The sequence below is a fragment of the Ovis aries genome, chromosome 1 (genome assembly GCF_016772045.2).
Source record: "Ovis aries strain OAR_USU_Benz2616 breed Rambouillet chromosome 1, ARS-UI_Ramb_v3.0, whole genome shotgun sequence".
Taxonomy (NCBI): Eukaryota; Metazoa; Chordata; class Mammalia; order Artiodactyla; family Bovidae; genus Ovis; species Ovis aries.
Window position 1 is genome coordinate 14,962,091 of NC_056054.1, and position 23,915 is coordinate 14,986,005.

General features: G+C 43.5%; 1 protein-coding gene across 2 annotated transcripts in view; it reads left to right on the plus strand.

Annotated features, from left to right (window-relative positions):
• Window positions 1-993: 993 nt before the first annotated feature.
• Window positions 994-23,915, plus strand: part of SMAP2 (small ArfGAP2) — a 48,598-nt gene continuing 25,676 nt past the window's right edge. For both annotated transcript variants that reach the window (XM_004001841.6, XM_042246225.2), the window contains exon 1: window positions 994-1,522. In XM_004001841.6, coding sequence (XP_004001890.1) covers window positions 1,420-1,522 — 103 coding nt within the window. In that variant the 5' untranslated portion in view covers window positions 994-1,419. The remainder of the gene's footprint in view (window positions 1,523-23,915) is intronic.

Genomic DNA, 23,915 nt, shown 5'->3' on the forward strand with positions numbered 1-23,915 from the left:
TCATAAGAGGAGACCTCATGAACAGAGAAACCCAGAATTCAGCAGGAGCAGGCATACCAAGTGAGAGGTGACCAGGGGGAGGTTGTGATTGATGTTCCCTTATTTTGTGTTAGGAGGTTGTTGTTATTCAGTCACTACATTGTGTCTGACTCTTTGTGACCCCATGGGCTGCAGCACGCCAAGCTTCCCTTTCACCATCTCCAGGAGTTTGCTGAACTCATGTCCATTGAGTTGGTGATGTCATTCAACCATCACATCCTCTGTCACCCACTTCTCCTCCTGCCCTCAATCTTACCCAGCATCAGGATCTTTTCCAATAAGTCGGATCTTCGCATCATGTGACCGAAGTATTGGAGTTTCAGCTTCAACATCAGTCCTTCCAATGAATATTCAGCGTTGATTTCCTTCAGGATTGACTGGTTTGATTTTCTCGCTGTCCAAGGGACACTTAAGAGTCTTATCCAGCACCACAGTTGGAAAGCATCAATTCTTCGGCTCGCAGCCTTTTTTATGGTCCAACTCGCATATACATAATGACTATTGGAAAACCATAGCTTTGGATCTCTGTTAAGAGGTTTAGAAGGTAGGACTCTTCTATTTGGCTGTTGAAGGAAAGAATAAGCTTTGGAGCATTCACAACCCAAAGGTTACATAAGGATGGTAAAATTTTAACTCATAGAGAGGTTTGGGGGATAATGTTGGGATCATTCATAGAAAGCGCTCAGCACAGTGCCTGGCACGTAGTAAGAGCTCAGTTATTTGTTGTTTCCCTTCACTTTCCTCCACTCCCTCCACCCGCTCTCCGCCTGCTCCATTCATTCTTTTCCAAGGACATGCAGGGGGCGTGCCCAATCCTCCCTCCGCCCCATCCAAGCCCCACCCCTCGCTTCTGCCCGGATTGGTTCTTGAGAAGCGGAGCGGAGGGAAGAGCCCAGTCCGGAGCGGTGGGGGCGGGGCGCATGCGCGGGCTGGGCTGGGTGGAGGAGGAGAGGAAGAGCTGCCGGAAGTAGGCGGCCGAGGTGGTGGCAGAGCAGGCGGCAGCTGCCAGGGAAACCGAGGCGCGGGAGCCGTAGCCCGCTGACAGGCAGGCCCGGGGGTCGTCTCTGCGCCCGGCAAAAGCAGGAGGCCCGAGCGTCCCTGTTGCCTGGGCCGAGGGTCCCTGCCTGGTCCGACAGCCTCGTTGGGACCTGGGCCTTTCCCTAAGCCCGCCAGGGGGCGCCGCCCTGAGGGGGCTGCAGAGTTGGGGGGCAGGCGCGGCTGACTGGAGAAGGGGCGCTGGACTGGGCAGGGGGAGAGGGCTCCCGCGTTCTCAGGAGGTGCCCTGGGCCGGGGACCGGGAGTCCTCACCTCCGGACTGAGGCAGGGGTTTCTGGGGGCTAGGAGGGCGCGTCGCCCTCTGCCCCCGCCGGCACCCTGGCCATGACGGGCAAATCGGTGAAGGACGTGGATCGGTACCAGGCGGTCCTGGCCAACCTGCTGCTGGAGGAGGATAACAAGTTTTGTGCGGACTGCCAGTCTAAAGGTAGCGCATCCTTCCTTGCGGGCGAGGGGTCCAGCCTCCGGGCGACACGGGGGAGGCGACCTGTGTGGGGAGGGGGGAGGTCTCTAGAGCTTAGGGGGCCCCGACCGTCTAAATGGTAACGCGTGCTTCCCTCATTGAGGAGGCTGCTAGGTGTTCTGGGGCGCCGGGATTGGTGTGGGGAGAGGTTGAGAGGGCGAGTGTGTGTGGTTGAGGCTGGGGTGGGGGGCGGGGGCGGGGATGGTCGGGGTTGGGGGAAGTGGCATGGTGTGTGCAGGTGAGAATGTCTACATTTCAGGGCTCTGCATGAGTTCTGCGCCGACGGTCAGTGCAGCTCGCAGCCTTCCGCTTGCAAAGCTGGGGGTGAACTGCAGCGGGGCGGGGAGGGGGTGGGGAGGAGAGGGAAGTGAGATGACGGGGAGGAAAACTGCTTAAATGGTTTTTAAAGGTGGTGAGCGTGGCTGCCTGCTATTTGGTTAGCAGTTCCTTCTGTCATTTTACAGCCTTGCTGAGATCTGACAGAGTGCTTAGGTGGCTTTCCTCTTCCAGGATGTGTGGAGGGGGGACCTGGCTTATGCAGTGACACAGTGCGGATTTCTAGACAGTCTAGCCCTGGCTTGTGGAGTGTGCTGGAGGCCTGATGTGTGTGTGGTGGCAGGAACTAGCAGATTGTGGCTGTAGTGCAGGATCGGCTTAATCAGTGCAGAGAAGGAAACAAGGGCTGCATCGAATTTGTTACTTCCATGGCGATGATCCTTCTAAAGATGAAATATGATCATGGCAGAGTCTTTGTTTTCTGTGCCCTCAAAGATTCATGATTTGGTACAGTTACAAATTGGTGTGCTACCAAAGCTTGCTTATTAGTGAAATATTTGCACTTGAGATTGATAGATTACAAATATTTTGTTTCCTTATTTTCTTTCTGAATTCTTTGGAATATAAATTGGAGTTGGGAAAATTCCTTTTTTGGTTTGGGAGCTATTGCTAATTTACTTTTGTTCATAACGCAGTGAATTCACCTGGATTGTTTGTCGTATAGCATGTTGGGCATATAGTACATAACAAAGATTCAAATATATTTGTCTTTATCAGTATTGAGAAAGGAATTACGTGCTTAATTGATACTTTTACTTAATTACCTTTTATTTTGCAGAAGTAAGGTTATGTAAGGAGATGGGGGAGAGAGACATTGATTTGGACCCCTGGTAGTATATTTTAGTGCCCTTTACCAATGGGTAAATGGCATGTGCCATTAGGAAAGTGGATTCCCCCGACTTCTTTCCTGAATTTTTGCAGTGGCAAGAATTCATTTTAAAAAATACTGTAGAATCAGTTTATGTTGAGTAGGTTAATTTCTTATAGTTGACTCTCATGAGATCTGCTGCTAGCTCTATGGGGAGATTTGGCTTAAAATTTGGGAGTATATCTCTTTGGGTTGACTCAAATTCCCTTGTGTCCTCAGTTGACAGATCTTGAGTTACAGTGAAGCAACCCACTGAGTGAGCACTGCTCCGTTTGGGGAGTCAGATTCCATTTTTATAATCGGTACCACCCCTATCCCCCACTTCCCATACCACTCTTGTATTTACTCATATTCCAACAAAACATAGCACATAGAATAGAGGTTGATTCATCACCTCCAAATTTTCTGTTGCTCTTTATCAACAGAATTACTGGGGATCAGGTAATAAAACATTAGTCAGTTCATTCTTAACGAGAGATGGTAACTGCTGGCCTGTAAACTTTATTAACTGCTTTTGATAGTAGAATCCTGGGTCCTGAAATGATTTATTTTCACAAATTAGCTTTACATTTTGGCTTGGTGGCTTCAGTGACTTGGCCATTCTATTAAAAATGAGATGACAATGTGTCGGTCAGTCATCGTTCAGTTCAGGTCAGCAAGATATTTGTGGCCTCAGTTTTCGCAGTTTATGAGTTAGCTAGCCCCTTCTACTGTTTGAACTCCTCCCATTCATTTTCCCGCTCCTTTTTCCTGACTGTGGTTGTCGTAATGGTCACGTGGACAGATGTCAGATCGTGGAAGGAAGAGACACTTGAATCCGTAGATTAAGTTATCTCTTAGCTCTGGTAAAAAACACATTTAGTGGGAGGAGGAATTTTAAAGCCATAGGCTAAAATGAGGTTTGTACTTGGGTATTTATCTGTAAGTCTCATGTCGTTTCTTACTTAGAAAATTGAGAGCTTGATTGTGTAGGACCTGGTGAGTGATTGCTTACTAATCCGTTAACATAAAATCAGATGATGTAACCCTGAACTGCAGACCTATGAACAGGTATTTTTGTAATGTTTCAAAATAACTCTGGCAGTAATTCTTAAAAAAAAATTCTTATCCTGATTTAAGAATGATATTATAAGATACATAATTTGAATATCAGAATAGAGAATAAACCTGTGTTCTCTTTGTGTAGTATAAGTTATGTTGGTTCTGGGTTTTTTGTTTTTGTTTTTAACTCTCTTGAGCATAAGACTCACAAGTTACCTCTAAGGCATTGAAATAATTTATGTGGGAATGGAGGCCACTTTGGTACTACCTTTAAAACAAATGCTTCAACTTGCTTTAGGCTGAAAGATGTTTCGTCACCCAAAGCCTTTAACTTACTGTGACCTTTAGGGTAAAATTTTGGGCTGACTGAAGTTGTGGTAGAAAAGAGAACAAACATACTGAAAATTTCAGATATGTTTAGCTCCACCTTGTTGAGGCCAGGTCCCATTTTTGGAGGTTTAGTCTGTAGCTCTGCAGTTCCATGTTTTGTCTGTATGCCTGGAATAACTCCTAATCAGCCTCTTCAGAGAGTGGTTTAGACTGGACACTATCCTGCTGCTGCTGCTGCTGCTAAGTCGCGTTAGTCATGTCCGACTCTGTGCGACCCCATAGATGGTAGCCCACCTGGCTCCGCTGTCCCTGGGATTCTCCAGGCAAGAACAGCTGGAATGGGTTGCCATTTCCTTCTCCAATGCATGAAAGTGAAAAGTGAAAGTGAAGTTGCTCAGTCGTGTCTGACTCTTAGTGACCCCATGGACCGCAGCCCACCAGGCTCCTCCGTCCGTGGGATTTTCCGGGCAGGAGTACTGGAGTGGGGTACCATTGCCTTCTCCGGACACTATCCTATTTACCATGAAAGGATCTACCTTTCTGATGTCCTGAATACTTATGTCCATTGTTGGGATGTTCCTTTCTCAGTATCAAGGTTTGTGAAAAAAATGAGAGCTGTTTAATGAGAAAAGAATTAGAACGGAAGAAATTTGATGGTCTTGAGGAATATTTACTTTCAACTGTGAAATACCACATAGAATTCTGGAGTCTGACAAAAAGTTTGTAATATCTTTTTACTGCTCTGTTCTTCTCCTACACTCCATCTCGGAAATGTTTCACTTCAAATCACCTGGCCACTGCCTTTGTTCCAACTCCTAGTACGTGTTCTTAAATTCAGATTTCCTTTTTGAAAAACCACTTTTATGTGGTTCAAAATTCAAAAAGTTCAAAAGGGAATATATTCAGTGAAAAGTTGTTTTTCTGTCCCTGATCCCTTAACCAGCTTTTCCCAGTGCTTCTGGAGGTAATTTATTATGTGACTTTTAAGAGATGATACATACATAGACAATTTCATTTAAATATATTCCTTTTCAGTGCTTTTATGCGAATAATAGCATGTTACCCAAAGTCCATGGCACCCTGCGTTCTTTTTCTTCTTTAATATTTACTTATTTGTTTTTTTTTTGGCTGTGTCAGGTCTTAGTTGCAGCTCACGGGATCTTTCATTGTGGTGCTTGGGCTGAGTAGTTGCAGTGGGTCCAGTAGTTGGAGAGCGCAGGTTTCGTTGCCCTGCAGCATACGGGATCTTTGTTCCCTGACCAGGGATTGAACCTGCATCCCTGCATTAGCGGCAGATTTTTAATCTCTGGACCATCAGGGAAGTCCCAACCTTTCACTTTTTCAATCAAGTGTACAACATGAAGGGCATGGAGATTCCCTCTCCATGCACAGTAAGGAGTGTCCCCATTCTCTCAGGGTATAAAGTTGAAAGATATGCATGATTTGGAAACATCTGCTCTCATTGAAGTCATCTTAGACAGTGTCCTAGCCCCCGTCCGTAGCACCTGTAAGCTCACCTTTCAGGTTCAAAGAATCAGAGCTGTAGACTTTTAAAAATATGTATTTATTTATTTTTGACCTCTTCAGATCTTAGTTGCCCCAAGGCATGTGGGATCTTAGTTCTCCAACCAGGGATCAAACCCACATCCCCTGCATCGGAAGACAGATTCTTCCAATGGAAGGACTTCCAATGGAAGGACCACCAAGGAAGTCCCAGAGCTGTAGACTTCTGTTGGAAAGTAAAAGTCACGTCTGACTCTCTGTGACCCCGTAGACTGTGCCGTCCATGGAATTTTCCAGGCCAGAATACTGGAGTGGGTAGCCTTTCCCTTCTCCAGGGGAATCTTCCCAACCCAGGGATTGAACCTAGGTTCCCCGTGCATTCCGGATGGATTCTTTACCAGCTGAGCCACAAGGGAAACCCAAGAATACTGGAGTGGGTAGCCTATCCTTTCTCCAGGAGATCTTCCTGACTCAGGAATCGAACTGGGGTCTCCTGCAGTGCAGGCAGATTCTTTATCAACTGACCTATCAGGGAAGCCCTTTGATGTTGGAACATCCAATTAAACTCTGTTAGTCTGCTTATTTTAGCTTTGGGACCTTTAGCACACCACCTAACTTTCTCAGTTTAACTTTCCTCATTTGAAAAATAAAAATGCCTTGTAAACTAAAGTGTTACACACATGTAAGCACTATTTATCATTACTATTGCTGAACTCATTTATTTCATCTTAATTTTATTCATTCATTCCACTTTCAGACTTTATTCCCTTAAATACCCTAGTTACTGGAAGCCACAGTTAGAATGACTCACTGAATAACTCACTGAATAGAAAACTCACCTAGTTTTTAAGCCAAAACCATTTCCTATATTTGATTCTAACTCTGGTAGATTCATCTCTAGTTTTGCTTTACTTTTTTTTTTCTGTCAATAGCTAAATCATTGCTTGCTGAATATCATTCCTAAGAACATGAACATTGCTATCATTTTTAAATTATTTTAGCTGTATCTGTGGCACCTTTTAAGAGATTTTTTTCTTAATTGCCGCAGACCTGGACAGTAGAAGGTATTTTCCTTCCATCTCTAGTTAGACACCCTTCTCCAGCCAAGATCAAATAACTCTCAGTCCTTTTACAGCTCATGCACCTTAACTCTGACCATTGTAGTTAGGCTGACAGAGTTTTACTGACAGTAATTAAAGTCCCTGTTAGGTTGTCATTTATTTTATTTTATTTATTTATTTGGTTGCGTAGGGTCTTGGTTGAGGCACACCAGATCTTGGCTGTAGTTCACAGGCTTAGGTGCTATGCGGCATGTGGGATCTTAGTTCCCTGACAAGGGATTGAACCTGCATCCCCTGCACTGCAAGGCAGATTCTTAACCACTGGACCACCAGGGAAGTCCCTAGGTTGTCTTTTAATATCAACTTATTCAACCTGTTCCCTGGGAGACATTTTCCTATTAGTTCTCTCTGTCTTTTAAATTTCATCTGGCAGCAGTGGGATAGAAAGTACAAAATGCCTAGTCTTCTGAGGGTGCAGTCCCACACTGCATGTATTCATTCAGGAAATGCTCTTAAGCACCTGCTTTGTGTCAGACACTACCAAGACATGTAGATTAAAAGATAGGGCCTTTGGTCTCAGGGATTTTATAGTCTAATGGGCAAGCAGATGTGTAAACAGATAAATGATGCAATGTGGTAATTATCACTGTAGCATTGTGTTCAGGGAGAGATGAAAGCATTGAAGAAAGCAAGCAAGTCTGCTTAGGAAGTCATGGCTCAGAGAGACGAGAAGGCTATGTCTTAAATGAGAAGCATGATTCTGTCAGGTGAATTTAGGGGACTTTTCATTCCAAGCCGAGGAAGAAGAACGTGCAAAGCCTCCAAGACGTGCTGTGATGTGTGTGTGAGATTCTCTAGTATATTCTCATTACATGTTGGGGATTGACAAGGGCTAAGGTAGGCAGAGACACGTCAGATTAGCTCTGCAGTTGACTTGCTGTGTGGCACTGAAATTATGAATATGCATTAGACTCTCTGTTATGTAAGAAACCCACAGTACTGGAAGTCCACCTGCTCCTCAAATGGAGTTGTAAATATAGCAAACATGAAATGTTTTCTGATTGCTGAGTAGTAAGGAAGGTCAGAGTATTGTGCCCACTAGATCTCCCTTCATGAGTACATTCATTTATCTGAAAGAAGCCTAGTGGGATGCCAGCCGCAGATGTCATGCTGTTTCTGGAGTTGATGACTTTGGATTTTTGAAGCTGAGCATGCTTTCACACTCAAGCAGTCTAAGAGTATTTTATGCAAGCCCTTGGTTGTTCAGTGCTTGTGTGTGTGTTCAGCTGTGTCTGACTCTTTGCGACCCCATGGACTGTAGCCCTCCAGGCTCCTCTGCCCATGGAATTTTCCAGGCAAGAATACTGGAGTGGGTTACCTTTTGCTTCTCCAGGGGATCTTCGCAACCCAGGGATCGAACCTTTATCTCTTGTGTCTCCTGTATTTGGCAGGCGGATTCTTTACCATGAGCGCCACTTGGGAAGCTGGATGTGTAAACAACAGGCAGCTGCAGCCACATCTCTCAGTATACCTTTCAGCAAATCTATTGCCTTTAAATAAATCAGAAAACAACCTTTCTGCATTTTTCCTCTGATATCGTGGTATGTAGGTGGCAGCTTTCTTGGGCAGAGTTGTCTATATAACTGTTCACCACATGAGTCATTGTCTGTTTCTGTTCAGGCTAAAAATTCCGTCTTGGAAATAATGTCATGCAGTTGGAGACCACAACACTTGACTCGTTATGTGCATTGTGGCTGGCTTGGTATGTGATACTGGAAGCTACCTGCGCCATAGGGAGGAGATAAAGTGACATTAAATGGACTCAAGCTCAATTCCTCCAAGTGATAGCTCCTATGAAAAAGATACCCAGCAAGAATCTGCATCAAACACTCATGTGTTTTTCATTTAAGCATACAGTGCTTAACTTTTATTATTGTGTCTGCCTAAATCCTTATCACAGTTATATTTTTGTTTGAGCAATTTGCCAGTTTAAGTAGATACTAACTTTGAAGAAGTTTTATACTGGCCCCTGGAATGTGACAGTTCAGCATACCACACTGAAAAGGTAGGAACCAAGTCTATGTAGAGTAGAACCCCTTAAAGTTAATTCACTTTTACCAAATTCCTCTATTTTTAAAGAAATATTCCTCTCACAGTTAACTTCTTAAAATTGTAATTTGCCGCAGTTCACTAGAAAGTAAGCTGCATGAGGGCAGGAGTTTTGTGCCTGTTTTGTTCAATATAGTATTCCCAGCACCTAGTATGGTCGGGCACAGATCAGGCTCTCAGTAAATATTTGCTTGAATGATACAAATCCTTTGTTTCTTATTAAAAGAAATCCTTTATAACTTTTCTGAATATTTGTGTAATTCTTAGGAAATCTAAGTTTTTAAAATATATTTAAAAGTCAGGGACCCTTCAGAGAAACAGAAAACACTATAGGAGATATAAGCAGAGAGACTTTAATATGGACTAGGTTCCATAGGTGATAAAAGGGCCAAGAAGGTCAATGGGCTGGTGAGACAGCCCAGAGATTGGCAACACCTGGGACCTCTTATGTCCTAAGGAAATTAGAAGGTGCTGATGCCAGCAAAGGCCAGAAGCCTGAGCCATCTGCAGTGACCAAGACGAGTGGAAAGAAGAGCTGTCTGGTGGCAGCTGGAGCTCGGACCAAGTAAGACAGAGAGTGTTACCCCGGCTTCCCCCCTTCTCCCGCCTCTTTTCCTTATCAGTTCCTCCCATTGATGGAACTTACCAAGAAATTAGTTTCCAGGGAAGCCTGGGAGATGTAGTTCCCCGTGATAGTGTGGAGGAAGGGGAGGATCCAAATTGAGACAGGCAAAGGCACTTGAATCCCCAAGATGCGGTTCTTTCTGCTTGTAAGAGAACAGTTGAATTATTTTGGACAAAGGATAAGAAGGGTGTTCAGGCCAATGCTTCTAAAGGAGCTTAACTGTTGCCAAAACAATAATTAGTCCTGGGAAGTAATGTAACAACTCAGTCATTGCCTGTTTAATTAGGATGCATAACTTTCTGTGGAATCTGTATTTGACTTTCCCTCTCTGCCAGGAGCAGTTTATCATTTGGTTACTTGGAAAGTAAGTTCCCACCCTGATTCTGGGAAGCTTTAGGCATGATGTGTATACACTGAGCTTGTCCCATCCACAACTAAAAACTTGGTCGGTAGCACTTAAGATATGCAAAGAGTTTTGAGGATTGCAGCCTTAAAACATGGTACGGATTAGACTTTTCTGATTGTTAAGCTGGAGCCAATTTTCCTTGCGTTGGGTATCTCTCTAAATAGTTTGATTGCTTTGTCTGTTCCCCTGCCTCAACAAGCTTAGATCAGTTAGCACTGGGGGAGAGTGGCGAGATCACCCGACGTACTGTCTTCTGTGTTGCTGTTGCTCAGCCGCCTAGCTGTGTCCGACTCTGCCGCCCCACGGACTGAAGTCTGCCAGGCCTCTCTGTTCCTCAGCGTCTCCCAAAGTTTGCCGAAGTTCGCTGCTGTCTTCCATACTGGACCTGAAAAATATTCTGTCTTGTTCAGAAGGGTGCTGCTGTTCCTTGTAAAGACAAGGCTTCTCAGGTTATTGCTGCCAGTTTCCTTCTTGATGATGAGGTGTTTAATGAGTTATGTGATACAAGTCGAGCACTTTGCAGAAGTGCTTTTTTTGTCAATCGGGTCGCCTGCCTTTGGGCGCCTGCCACATTATTGGAATTGGTGGAACTAGGCCAGCAAGGGTTTTTCAGTGGAGTGTGAGTATGTTTGCTTTTAGGTGGTTATTTTCCTGCAGAAGCTATGGATAAGGACCTCTCACTGAGTAAAGTTACCAGTGGTAAAAACTGCATAGGTTTCATTGTTTTTCTCTTCTTTTCCAAAACTTAGTTTCCTCATAGCAGGTATTACTATAATTCACACATGTGATTGAAGTGTAATTTGGTATTATAAAAAGCATATCTCTTCCCAGAGTACCAGTTCTTCCCAGCCAGTCCCTTTCACCTTAAGAGGTACACCTATGTGTTTTTGAAGCCTCATGTTTAATAATTACAATATTTCACTACTGTATTTGACTCTTCCATTTTCCAAACTTTCTCCTTTCCTACCCCACTCTTCTGGATCCTGTATTTCCCCCACAGGCTTTGTGGATGCTGGTCCATTGATGGCTGAACTGCAGGTTTCTTCCCCGTGGAAAACCCCAGAGATGAGCCAAATCTGCCTTCAGCTGTGGCCACCCATCAGCGTAAGGTCACCCTGGTGGTTGTCTTCAGTTTGTGCATCACTCCCCTGAGCCCCCATGTGCCCTCTTGTGTGGCTGGAACCTGCCCTGGGGTCCCACCTCTGCAGCCTGTTGCTGGGATTTAATTGTTGCTGCTCATTTTCAAATAATGTTAAGTAGCTTTCTGACCATTTTTGTTGACCATAGCCCTCTTTTCCCCATTTGTATATTTCCTATGGGTATTCTGGTTTGCTTTTTATATAGCTGTTGGATATGGTTTATTTAGAAAGTACTGGATTTCATAAGTCTACTTGGAAAATGCTTTGTTTATCCTTACTTAATTTCAAGTCAAAACTTTCAAAAAGAACTGTCTTAATCAGAAGCAACGAGAACCGGATCCCTCAGGCTTCATGTCATTTCTCCTCACCCAAGGAACAAACGTGTAACCTTTTCCATTTTATGAGGTACTGAAAATAATAGAGCAAATACAGGAGGAGGAGAGACCTACTCTCAGCTGCAGCTGATAAGCCTGTCCCTGCATAGAGATGTGTGGAAATAGAGCACTTTTTCTTTCCCTCTATTGCAAATAGCCACACTGTCTTTCATGGCAGTTGCTGGTGATGGGAAGTCCATAAATATCCCCATGCCTCTGTCACAGAGCTTACATCTTGAGATGTGGGTTTACATGCTAATCCTGCAGTGTTATTTCCTGAATGCACACACAGTGAATTTTAACTTCTTCTTTTCTTATCTTAGTGGAAGTCCCCTGTGTGTGTGTGTGTGTGTGTGTGTGTGTGTGTGTGTGTGTGTGTAAATTTAGAAATGAGTTCTCTACTGTTTCAAGTCTTGAGTTTAAATCCTCTTTTCTTATCTTAGTGGAAGTCCCCTCTGTGTGTGTGTGTGTGTGTGTGTGTATGTGTGTAAATTTAGAAACGAGTTCTCTACTGTTTCAAGTCTTGAGTTTAAAATTGTCTTAATATTATTTAGATGGTTTTTGTTCTAGTGCCTTCAAAAAGTAATTACCTACAGAATTTTCCATCCTGTGCTGTTGATGAAGGGGGCATTGGTGTCTCTTCATGTTGACACTTGACACTTGGGTTATAACTGACCCAAGGCCTCTGATGAGAAAGAGGAAGGAAACGTCCTATTCTAATCATGATGCTTGTGTTCAAAATAGCTGGAAACAATGGACTTAATGGAGACCATTTGAAATGTGACAGCCGATCTGAAAAAGAAAGAATGAAAAGACTCAGCCTCTTCTGCTGTGTCTAAACCGTTTTTATTGCGAGAATAGCTTTAAGGGACTGGGAACTTTGTCTTGCCCAAGGTAGATGTCAGGAGATGAGTTAGAGGAACTGTTTCAGACTGAGGGGAATTTTGAGGTCTTTCTGGTGGTGTGAGTGTTGTGTTAACATTCCTAGCTCTCCTGTGAGAGAAAGGAAGCATCATTAAATACAGCATTGGAATCAGGAAGATTCCAGCTCAGCTCCCCTGAGCCTTCTGACTTGGTTTTGAGCCTTGTCTATGAAGAGGCATCTGACACAAGTGACTCAAATTAAGGATCGATAGGAACAGATTCCCAGGCCAGTTGTGCTTATTAGGTAAACATCATTAAATGCTATTTCTCTAAAAAAGAAAAACTGTATCTTCTTCTCATTATGAAAGTTATTCATATTTGTGATGGCAATCATTGGAAAGTATGAAAAAGTATAGTAATGTAGAAGATATTTCATATAATCCTTATCACCTATTTATACTTAAGCTTATACTACTGTAATAGAATTTTATATCATTATTGTTTTGCTTAATATTATCTTAAGCATTTTTCCTGACATTAAAAACGTTTAAATGCCTTTATTGTACTCCACTGTTTGAATATATCATTACTTAATTCTTGCCCAGTTGTTGGACATTTGGGTCTTAAATTGTCAGGATTATAAAATTTTTTATAACGAGACAGTGTGAATTTTGGTGTTGCTGTTGGACTGATGGGTTATTTATGTGTTCAGAGTTGAGTAGTGATGTGTGCCTTCTAATTTTAAGGAGTTGTCAGAGGGTTCTCCGGTTGAGCCCCTGTGGAGACGGCCTTGCTGTGGGGGCTGTTGTTTTGAGCTGCCTCATTGTAGTGGACATTTGAGACGGGAGCAGAGAGCTGGGGAGAATCCAGGCTTAACCATAAGGAACAGATTTACAGGACATGATCATAGCAAGATGGGCCAAGTTATATTTTCATATCTGACGTGCACTTTGCACATTTATGTCCTTGATATGTGGAACTGTTCTGTCGAGCCATTGATCAGCATCTTATGTTGTTCATACAGGCCTCCTTCACTTAAACTCAGTCCAGTGGGAAGAAGGATTAGAAGCCCTACTGTGGTGGAAAGGGGATAACAGCCACTGGTTTTTGCTTTTGTTTTACAAGGCTCTCTTTGGACTGTGGGTTCCATAAGGACAGGGGCCGTGTTCCACGTTTCCCTGTTACCTGATGCTCAGCATCTGCTGCGCAGTGTCTGTGCTTCTGGAACCATTGTTTTTGGAGTATAATCTGCAACATTGTGTTAGTTTTAGATGCACCGCAAAATGATTGAGGTGCACACACAGACACTCACACATACGTGTGTGTACACATATTCTTTTTCACTATAGGTTATTAAAAGATACTAAATATAGTTCCCTGTGCTATACAGTAGGTCCTTGTTGTTTATCTATCTTATCTATAGTAGTGTGTATATCTTAATTCCAGACTCCTAATTTATCTTCCTACCCACAGAAATTTTGCTTTTGGGTTGAATTACTTTACACTTGTCCCCAGGATCATCTTTTTCTCATCTCTTTCCAATCCGCACTCTCGACTGGGTTGGGTGCAGGATGATGTCGTTTGGTGAATGGGGTAGAGCGTGTTCTGTGGGCATCGTGAACACTATCCTAGTCATGCATGTTCAGGTCATACTCTTTTTCCTGTTTCATTTTTTGAAAGTCACCTTTATCCTCTCAACTCAGATATTTGAAGCTCTGCGACATTGCAGGAAGCCCAGCAGGTGAATTTCCTGGTTGCTTTGTGATCATTGCTTTTGTGTGCCATTTCTTCTGTGTGCTCCTGGCATCTGTGCCACGTTGAAAGCTGGAGCCAGTCACAAAGCTAGCACTCTGTCCTTCCCATAGGAGGTTTTAGTGTGACACGTCACTGGGCGGGGGAGTGTAGCGGGGGGTATGAAACAGGAGGCTGAAACAGTAGCCCTTTAGCCTTTCTTGTGGGATGGGAGTAAATATTTAGACGCTGTTCTCAGGTGCTGTAGAAATTAATCATAACCTTGCAGCGCTTTTAGAAGCTCTCTTTGTCCCTGCTGGAACAGGTTTGTCTAATTCGAAGAACCTTGCTTTGGCTCTTTTGAAGCTGTGTTTTTCCTTGAGACCTGTCCTGGGTTCCCCTGTGTAAAGTTCCCTTTGCAGGAACTTTCTATCCACACAGCTGGCATCTTGCCCCATCCCCTTCTGACCTGTACCTCATTATACCCAATTGTGAAACACCTGGCTTGTGAAACCTTGTAGTGAATGTCTTCCTCTGGAAGGGTAGATCTCCACCTTTGCTCTGCTCCCTTAAGGCAGGGCTGTTTCAATGACTAATAGTCTGTGTGTCACTGAACTAACTGGCTGTACTTTGATCCCAGGATTCATTTCTGTTCTGCTGTTTGTTTAGGAATGAAAGTTCTCTAGCTTTTGCATGCGGTTGTGATGCGATTAAACTGGCACTGGTTTTCCATCTGCTGGGAAAGCGGCACACCGGTGTGAAAGGGAGAAGTTCACGTCTGTGGTCTTGTGCATGAGTCCATCTGCTGACTCGGAAGGTTTTGTGTAAAGCCTCTCTCTGCCTGTGTGAAAAGCATGAGCTTCCCTTTAAACAACTGAAAAATGAGTTCTGCCTGGCTGCTTGTTCTTCACTCTCCTCCACTTCTGGGCTTCCTCTGAGGCGGAGGACTGTGGGTGAGAAGGGGTGGGAGATGAACCTTCACACACAAGCTCAGGCATTGGGCTTTCCGGGAGCAGAGAGTAAAAAGTATGTGGTAAGAGATGTGAGAGTTGGACTGTGAAGAAGGCTGAGCGCCGAAGAATGGATGCTTTTGAACTGTGTTGTTGGAGAAGACTCTTGAGAGTCCCTTGGACTGCAAGGAGATCCAACCAGTCCATTCTGAAGGAGATCAGCCCTGGGATTTCTTTGGAAGGAATGACGCTAAAGCTGAAACTCCAGTACTTTGGCCACCTCATGCGAAGAGTTGACTCATTGGAAAAGACTCTGATGCTGGGAGGGATTGGGGGCAGGAGGAGAAGGGGACAACAGAGGATGAGATGGCTGGATGGCATCACTGACTCAATGGACGTGAGTCTGAGTGAACTCCGGGAGATGGTGATGGACAGGGAGGCCTGGCGTGCTGCGATTCATGGGGTCGCAAAGAGTCGGACACGACTGAGCGACTGAACTGAAGAGAAAAGAGCACTTGAAGAACAGGACATCAATACAGTGACTGTTACTGAGCACTGTCTGTGCATAGCGCATTTCAGGTGGAGAAGGATGATTCTGACTCTGCCCAGCTGGTGGTCTCTTCTATGAACTTGGGTGAATGACTTGACCTCTCTGGGTCTTAGATTCTCCAGCTGTGCTTGGACTAGATAATCCTTAAAGTTCTTTCCAGCTTTGAAATTCTGTATCCCAGTGTTTATCTCCTTGTTATGGAGCAAGAGAGGCAGCTTTTCTACAGGATTGGTATATTCTTATATCTCACATGCTCCAACCTAAATGGCTTAAAATAAAGATGGCTTCTCTAGGGCAGGACTTCTCAGCCTGAGCACTATTCATGTTTGGATACTTTGTTAAGAGGTTGTCCTGTGTAGGAGTTTAGGCAGAACCCCTGGCCTCACCTGTTAGATTCCAGTCCCACTTTCTGCCAGTTGTGACAACTAAAAATGTCCCCAGACCCTGACATTGCCACTAGGGGGGAAGTTACTTCATTTGAGAAGTATTGCTGTGGAGGAAGAAGAGTGGGAATGGAGGATGAAGAGCTATCTCATTGGTCAAGAGCTCTATCACCCCTCTTTAGTCGCTTATTCTAAAGATATGCCTCCCCTAAATGGGCAGGCTCACTTTGCATCTTCAGGATTTTTTTCAGGATATGAATAGATACTGGTTGTTGCAAAAATGAAGTTAAAGCTTTAACCGGAAGTAACCTAAAGAACGAAATGTCCCCAGAGGGTGAAGACAATAACTTTTGGTGAATCAAGTTAATGTCCATTTCCTGAAGTGAGGTCATGAGCAAGAGGAAATTAGCTTAATTATCATGTCAAGTTTTGAAATATCAGGTCCACCTGGCCTTGAAATAATTGCCCAGCTGTCAGCTCAGTGATCCATCTCTATGTGCGTCCTCCCCCCAGCCTGATGAAAGCCATTGAGATAGTGGCTGAAATGTCCTAGCTTTCTTACAAGATCTGGGTTTTATCCTTATTACTTTTACTACAAAATGTTGGTTTTATTTTATTCTTTTAAAATATTTTTAAATTTTTTAACCATTTTTTGAGGTACAATTTACAACACTGTGTAGTTTTAGATCCACAGCAAAGTGATTGTTATACTTGTATATATGTGTGTGTGTGTGTGATTCTTTTCCATTATAGATCATTAAAGATACTGAATATAGTTCCTTGTGCTATACAGTAGGTTCTTGTTGTTTATCTTATTTAGAGTAGTGTGTATTTGTTAATCCTGGGGCTTTCCAGGTGGCTCAGTGATAAAGAATTTGCCTGTTAAGCAGGAGATGCAGGTTCAATCCTTGTGTCAGGAAGATCCCCTAAAGCAGGAAATGGCAATCCACTACAATATTCTTGCCTAGGAAATCCCCTGGACAGAGGAGCCTGGTGGGCTACAGTCCATGGGGTCACAGAAGAGTCAGACACAACTGAGCGGCTGAGCATACACTTTATATTTGTCCCCAGGGCCGTCTTTTTCTCATCCCTTTTCAGTCCACAGTCTTGACTAGGCTGGGTGCAGAATGATGGTGTTTGCTGGTCGGGGTGGAGCGCGCTCTGTGAGCGTCCTTGCTGGGATGTTCTGGGATCCCAGAGCCGTGACACTTGAGCCTGTGTCAGGCTCTGTCCCTCAGTCCTGGCAGGCTCTGAGTTCCATTCCAGCTGAGCCTCTGTGGGAGTAATTGGCCACATGGAGCCTTCAAGCCAAACAATTGTTTGTACTGAGATAGTCTCACTGTTTAGCTCCTAATGAAATAATCTCCTTCCTGCCCCCAATGAAAGCAGCTCTTTTTTATTTCCTCCCTCCCCTTTTCAGAGAAGCCTTGCCTCAGCTACCACTCTTCTAGCTTATTCATAAATGCTTTAAGCAGGGTCTTTGTGTAGAGGAAATTAGCTAGAGCCAAAATATCCCGGCTAACCAGGGTGCAAGGAACATTAAGGATACCCTTCTTCCTAATTTTCTGTGTAGGATATTTAAATCACCTTTGTGTGGTTCAGTAATAAGGGATTCAAACCTCAGGTCCACATAGGAAAAATACTCATACTAGGTTTTTTAAAAGTATGCCAACTTAGGCAGTTGTTACCTAAAGGAGCTGACAAAATAAAAACATATAAAACCCAGCAACAGAAAAACTGTAGATGAGGGCCATAGGAGTTCTGAGAGAGCCAGAATAGGAAGGAAAAAAGCCTTGCTGGAGAAAGTGGATGGAGCAAGATTTTCACAAAATGATGTTTTGCAAGTAATAGCTCACATAGGGTTGTTGGGAGGTATATTAAGTTCATCCAGAAAGTGTAAGTAATCCAGTTTTCCTTACTTGTCAAAACTGAGAACCTCCAAAACGTAAATCCAGGAAAGAGAATCCGCAGGTAGAGATGAAAAGGTGTCCAAGTGACCCCAGCGTGTCCTGCTTCTCTTTCCGTTGTTGTATGCTTCTCCTGGATTATTAATGCTCTCAGCACAGTCCTGCCTCTGCTCTAAAGCTCTGGCTGGTACATACACACAGATTATTTCCTTTGATTCTTTGCTCTTAGCCCTGTTAGCACCATTCAGAACTCTGAGTACAAAGAGGGAGCAAAACTGAGAACTTACCACAAAATATATGAAACTGAAGAACAGTCACTGTTTGAAAGTTTAATTGCTGATCCTGCCTTGACTTGTTCCCAGTCCATGTTCAGCTTCATAATCCTGAAGTTGCTCGCCTTAGTTTATAAACAGTGTAGATTCTTAAATATCTTGCTTGATATTTTTTTCCTCAACATCAGGCCCTCTTCCATGGGAAAGGTGCTATTTAAGGACCCACCACCAGGAATTTTCTCTCAACCCAGAGGATAAAGCCAAACTAGCCTTTTTGTGCTGCTGCTGCTCACTTAAGGCTCTTTTACTCATTTCTTAGAGGATAGAGAAATCCAGGCCTCTTCCTAAGGTTACTGGCATAGTCAGAGACCTGATCCTGCAGGCGGATCTCAAGATTCTCCAGAAAGAGAGGGTCTTCCCACTTGGAGGCCCAGCACTGTGTACCCACAACTTTCCTACTGGCTTCTTGTGGGAGCATTTATTTAAAAAGAACCATGAACACACTGTTTTTGTTTTTTTAAGAAGGTAAAACTTTTATTTTGTTGGCATAAAATTTGAAAAAATTTAAACAGCAAAGCATATGCTAAACAAAATAACAGGTTAAAGAGAAATTTAAAAATCAAGAAACAAAAAAAAGTTGCAAAATGAGTTCTCCTAATCTATGCATTTATGGCTAAACCAATAAAAATACTATTGCTTTTAAGGTTAAAGCATCTGCCTCCAATGCAGGAGACCTGGGTTCGATCCCTGCGTCGGGAAGATCCCCTGGAGAAGGAAATGGCAACCCACTCCAGTATTCTTGCCTGGAGAATCCCATGGACGGAGGAGCCTCGTAGGCTACAGTCCACGAGGTCGCAAAGAGTCGGACACGACTGAGCGACTTCACCTTCACCTTAGCTGGGGATGTTGTTTTGTTTTTACATTCTTTTAAAAACCAATCAAAATTTTTTTGTGATAAATATTGTTACTTTTATAGATTTTTAATAACAGCTTATTGCACTTCTTGTATTGTTTCAAATGCCTCCACTCAGTCATATCAAGCTTCAATTAATGAACTAAGTGAGGGTCTTTTATGGCAGCCAAAGTACAACAGTTATACTACCTAATTCTAGAGAGTGCAATAAAGTAGGACTACTATGTTCTTAAGCATTACATTGGGCTTCCCAAGTGGCTTAGTCGTTAAGAATCTGCTTGCCAGTGCAGGGGATGCTGATTTGATCCCTGGGTGGAGATGATCCTTTGGAAAAGGAAATACCAACCCATTCCAGTATTCTTGCCTGGGAAATCCTATGGACAGAGGAGCCTGGCAGACTATAGTCCATAGGGTCACAAAGAGTCACACACGACTTAGCAACTAACAACAGCAAGCATTATATTAAATCCTATCTTAGAAATTATCAGAAGAGCAAATGTAGCATCAATTGTATAACAGCCATTAAGTAAAAAGAGAGAAAACAAGGTGACTTTTGAAGAGAGGAAGCATAGGCAGATGTCCTGCTGTGGTTGTGGATATTGAGGACGTGGCTGCGGTGGGATTAAAGCCAGACCTGACCCTGGGTCCCTCAGTCCTCGGGCTTTAACTCCTCCTTCCCTGGGAACCTGATGAAAGAGAGGGCTGCCCTGACCTCTCTGGCCTCTGCTTGCTGATTAGCAAGGTAGAGGAATCCTGGGTCGGGGGTGGGGTGGGGGGCAAGGTTGCGGGGGAAGCTAGAGTTTAAATTCTGCTTTGGCCCGTTTGTGTCTCCACTTCTTTTCTTAGCTCATTGAGCTTTCTCTCAGTCAACGGAGATGCCAGCCAACTTTGTTGAGGATTTTTTTTCTCATGGGACATGATCCATCTTTGATAGAAGGAAGTGTTTCTTTCCAATTCTCTCTCGAGGTCTTTGGCCAGCTTTCTGTAGGAGTTACGCTTCTGGTGTACACTGCTGCTGTTTTCGTACACTTTAGGAAGTTTCTTCTTTTTAAGTTTTTGTGGTTTAAAAAAATTTTTTTTGAAAATTTGTTTACTTTTGGCTGTGCTGGGTCTTCACTGCTGCGTGTGGGCTCGTCACAGCAAGCAGGGGCTACTCTCCAGCTGCGCATGGGCTTCTCACTGAGGCGGCTTCTCTTATCTCGGAGCGCGGGCTCTAGGGTACTGGCCTCAGAAGTTGTGGTACACAGGGTTATTTGGCTCCCTGGCATGTGGGATCTTCGCAGACCAGGGATCGAACCCGTGTCCCCGGCTGGCATTGGCAGGCTGATTCTTAACCGCTGGACCGCCAGGGAAGTCCAGTTTCTTCTTGATTTCTAAGCAGTAAATTCCCTGCTTGATTACCTTTGAGCAAAGTTTCATTATGTATTCGTGCTGTGGTTCAGTCAGTGTTTCAGGTTTCAGCAGAAGCTTTTGAATTTCACTTTCAAGTTATGAATATTCAAACTGCAGAGAGGCTCGCTCAGTGTGGAAATTTCTCATTTGACTTGTAAGCTCTTTTTCATTTGATTGTCTTCACACAATTTAAAAAATGTTCCTTGCTTTTCTCCTTCAAACCTTTTTAAGGAAATATTCAAGTAACAGCATAATGAGTCTCTTTGAATTGACTTCTGATTCATAGTCTAGGTGGTCTCCATTTTCTGATCCATTTCTTTTCTTTTTCAACTTTTTATTTTATACTGGGGGACAGCCAATTAACAATGTTGTGATAGTTTCAGGTGGACAGTGAAGGGACTCAGCCATACGTATACATGTCTCCATTCTCTCCCAAACTCCCCTCCCATTCAGGTTGCCACATGACACAGAGCAGAGTTCCATGTGCTCTAAGTAGGTCCTTGTTGGTTATCCATTTTAAATATAGGATCCATTCTTTTTGTGTAATTCCAAATTACTGTCATCCATAAAATCTCTAAAGAGAGCAGGGAAATTTATCCTATTTGTCACAGATTTTTAGCTGGCTCTTTTTATCATTTGCAATCTATTTCATCCATGTATTTGAGTTTTCAAGCCTTTTTTCCCTTCTGTTCCCACACTCTTTGCCTCCATCATGCAGCTTGTTGGGAAAGCAATCCTAGGTTTTTCTAGAATGTGTGTTTTCAACCATGCCATCCATTCTTTCCCTCTGAACTTATGCATTCTTCTGAGATGCTTTTAGGGTGTTTTTGCACCAGTCACTAGGGTTTGGAGAGATTTTGATGTATCTTTGAGAGGCCGTGTATGTCCTTGAAAGCAAGCCACCATTACTCTGTGTAATGAAAGTTTAGGGGGCTCACATTTAGTTCTTTTTAGAGAAAATCTGTGTCCTCAAGTAAAGAGGTGGACCTGTTTAGATTTTTATTACATTTTGCCATACTCAGTGTTTGTAGTAGCAGAGGACTGGGCTCCAGGGAGGGAAGCATCAACTTGTGTGAGAGTCTTCATCACGGCAGAAGATGTTTTGGCCAGCTTTTTCCCTCTCCTTAGAATATATCAGCTCTCTACTATGAAAACAACCATAGCATCACATACCAGAACCTCCCAGGGGAACCCCAGGAGACTCGGGCTTTGTCTCAAGTTTTCAGAGAGCACCACTAGCAGTACTGCACAGCTGCTGCTCCAGGACTGGCTGGAAAGAGACCTCTGTGGCGGTTGAAGACCTTCTGGGCAGAATCAGGGACTTACCTTGTCCAGGAAGGAGTCCCACAGTCTGCCTCAAATCAGAAAAAGGTGTCTGTGGGTAGGAGTTACCCTCTCAAATTTTTCTGTGTGCTGGAACTTGGCAACTGGCAGCTGCACACAGTTTTAGGGGAAGTGATGTCTTTGTTGGTGTATAGAAGAGAGAAAAGGAGTAAAAGGCCCAAATCATGGAAGAATTTAAGCCACATTTAAAAGTTTGGAGTTCAGTTAACAGTGGGGGTGTAAGTTACATGTCTTTGAATGGGACAGTGACATCATTAGAATGTACCTTGGCAGAATGTCCTTTTCAAAGCCAAACAAACAGCGAAGTTCCAACTTGGACCTGGTGCTTTCCCTTCTGAAGTATTCTGGGAAGTAGAGTTGAGTAATACTGGTATAGGCTGGTTGATTTGGGAGTTTGGAAGTTCTTTAGTACTAGAAATATCACCTGAATGTACGTTACCATCCACTGAGTGTACGTTACCATCCACTAAGCCACAGTAAATCCCTGCCGTCTAATAATAAAATAAGGCAAATAAGCTAAATTTGCTGAAAGTTAACTGCCCTTCCTTCGGTCTTTTCACAGTAGTTTAATGAGTTTCAGAGATGCAGTTACTACCTTTTAGGCCATAGCTTTGTGGCTAGCTAAATAACATGAGACGTGTGTAAGTATGTTACTGGACTAGTTCGCAGCAAGGACTGGTTTTCCTAGGCTTTAAGGAAGATAGATAGCCAGTGTGTGAAGAAGCTGAGAAAGTTGCCGCACCCCGCTGTAGACAGGTGCCTTGTTTTAGCTCTGGCCCTTTGACTGCTGTATTGTTTTAGACTTATTCCTCTCTGTAGGCTCTTTTTTGGTTATATTTAACTTTCTGTATGGCCACCCCGCCTCCAGAGCAAAGTCAAGGCTGTTGTTTTGTCTCTAAGCAAGCTCTGCTTAACAACAAGAGAAAGATGAAGAATGTCTTTTCCTTTTTTCCCCCCCGCTAGTCCCCAGTCTGCTTCCCTGCTGACTTCCTAGTGTTGCAAGCTTTAATGTCTTTAGAGAAGGACCATTTAAAGTCAGCTACTGAAACGGGTTGAGATGTAGATTGACTGCTTCTTTCTTTCTTTTTTTTTTTTTTTAAATTTTAAAATCTTTAATTCTTACATGCGTTCCCAAACATGACCCCCCCTCCCACCTCCCTCCCCACAACATCTCTCTGGGTCATCCCCATGCACCAGCCCCAAGCATGCTGCACCCTACGTCAGACATGGACTGGCGATTCTATTCTTACATGATAGTATGCATGTTAGAATTCCCATTCTCCCAAATCATCCCACCCTCTCCCTCTCCCTCTGAGTCCAAAAGTCCATTATACACATCTGTGTCTTTTTTCCTGTCTTGCATACAGGGTCGAGATTGACTGCTTATTTCATCAGTGATTGCTCAGCAGTGTTCTGCTTCACTCACCTCCTTTTCCTGGTTACCTGGTAGGAGGATAGTGTTGCTTTGCTTCATTTCCATGGATGGCATAGCAGTTTGTTTGCGTCGTCTGTCCTGTTGTTGACCTCCGGGATTAAGTTGGTTCAACTGGCTTGTATTTTGGTTGAGTGTAGAATAGCTCCTCTCTCTAGAATCTCCAAACCTCTGTCTTTATCTTACATTTATTGTTATTTTACATAAATATGGGAGGAGTATAAAAGCAGCACCAGGAGGTTAAAAATGGTAAGAAGGCAGATTAATGGGACTCAGTATAAAGAAGACCTCACTAATATTCAGTGCCATCCAGCAGTAAAATGGCCTTCCATTCCGGGAGGAACCAGATGGAAGGATCTCAGTAACTAACGAGAAGTTTAGACTCAATGACTTTTTCTTCCCTTTAAAAAAAAATAAATTATTTATTTATTTATTTGGCTGTTCTGGGTCATACTTGTGGCATGTGAGATCTAGTTCCCTAACCAGAAATCAAACCCTGCACCCACCCCCACCCCGGTTGGGAGCACAGTCTTAGCCAGTGGACCACCAGGGAAGTCCCTAGACCAAATGACTTCTAATGTTCTTTCCACCTCTGATTTTCTCATTTTTCAATTCCTTGGTATAGTATTTTCCTTTATTCTCTAATCAGTCTCAGAAATCTTTCAATTTGTTTTGTTTCAAACATTTAAAAAGCGTAACTTCTTTTTTCAAAAACGTGAATGTGGACAGTGTCTCTTTTTGACAGAAGGAAACGACATTTTTGCAAGATGGACCAGGTGGAAAGGGACTGACTTCTCTTGCAGAACAATCTGAGAGCAGAGGTTGAT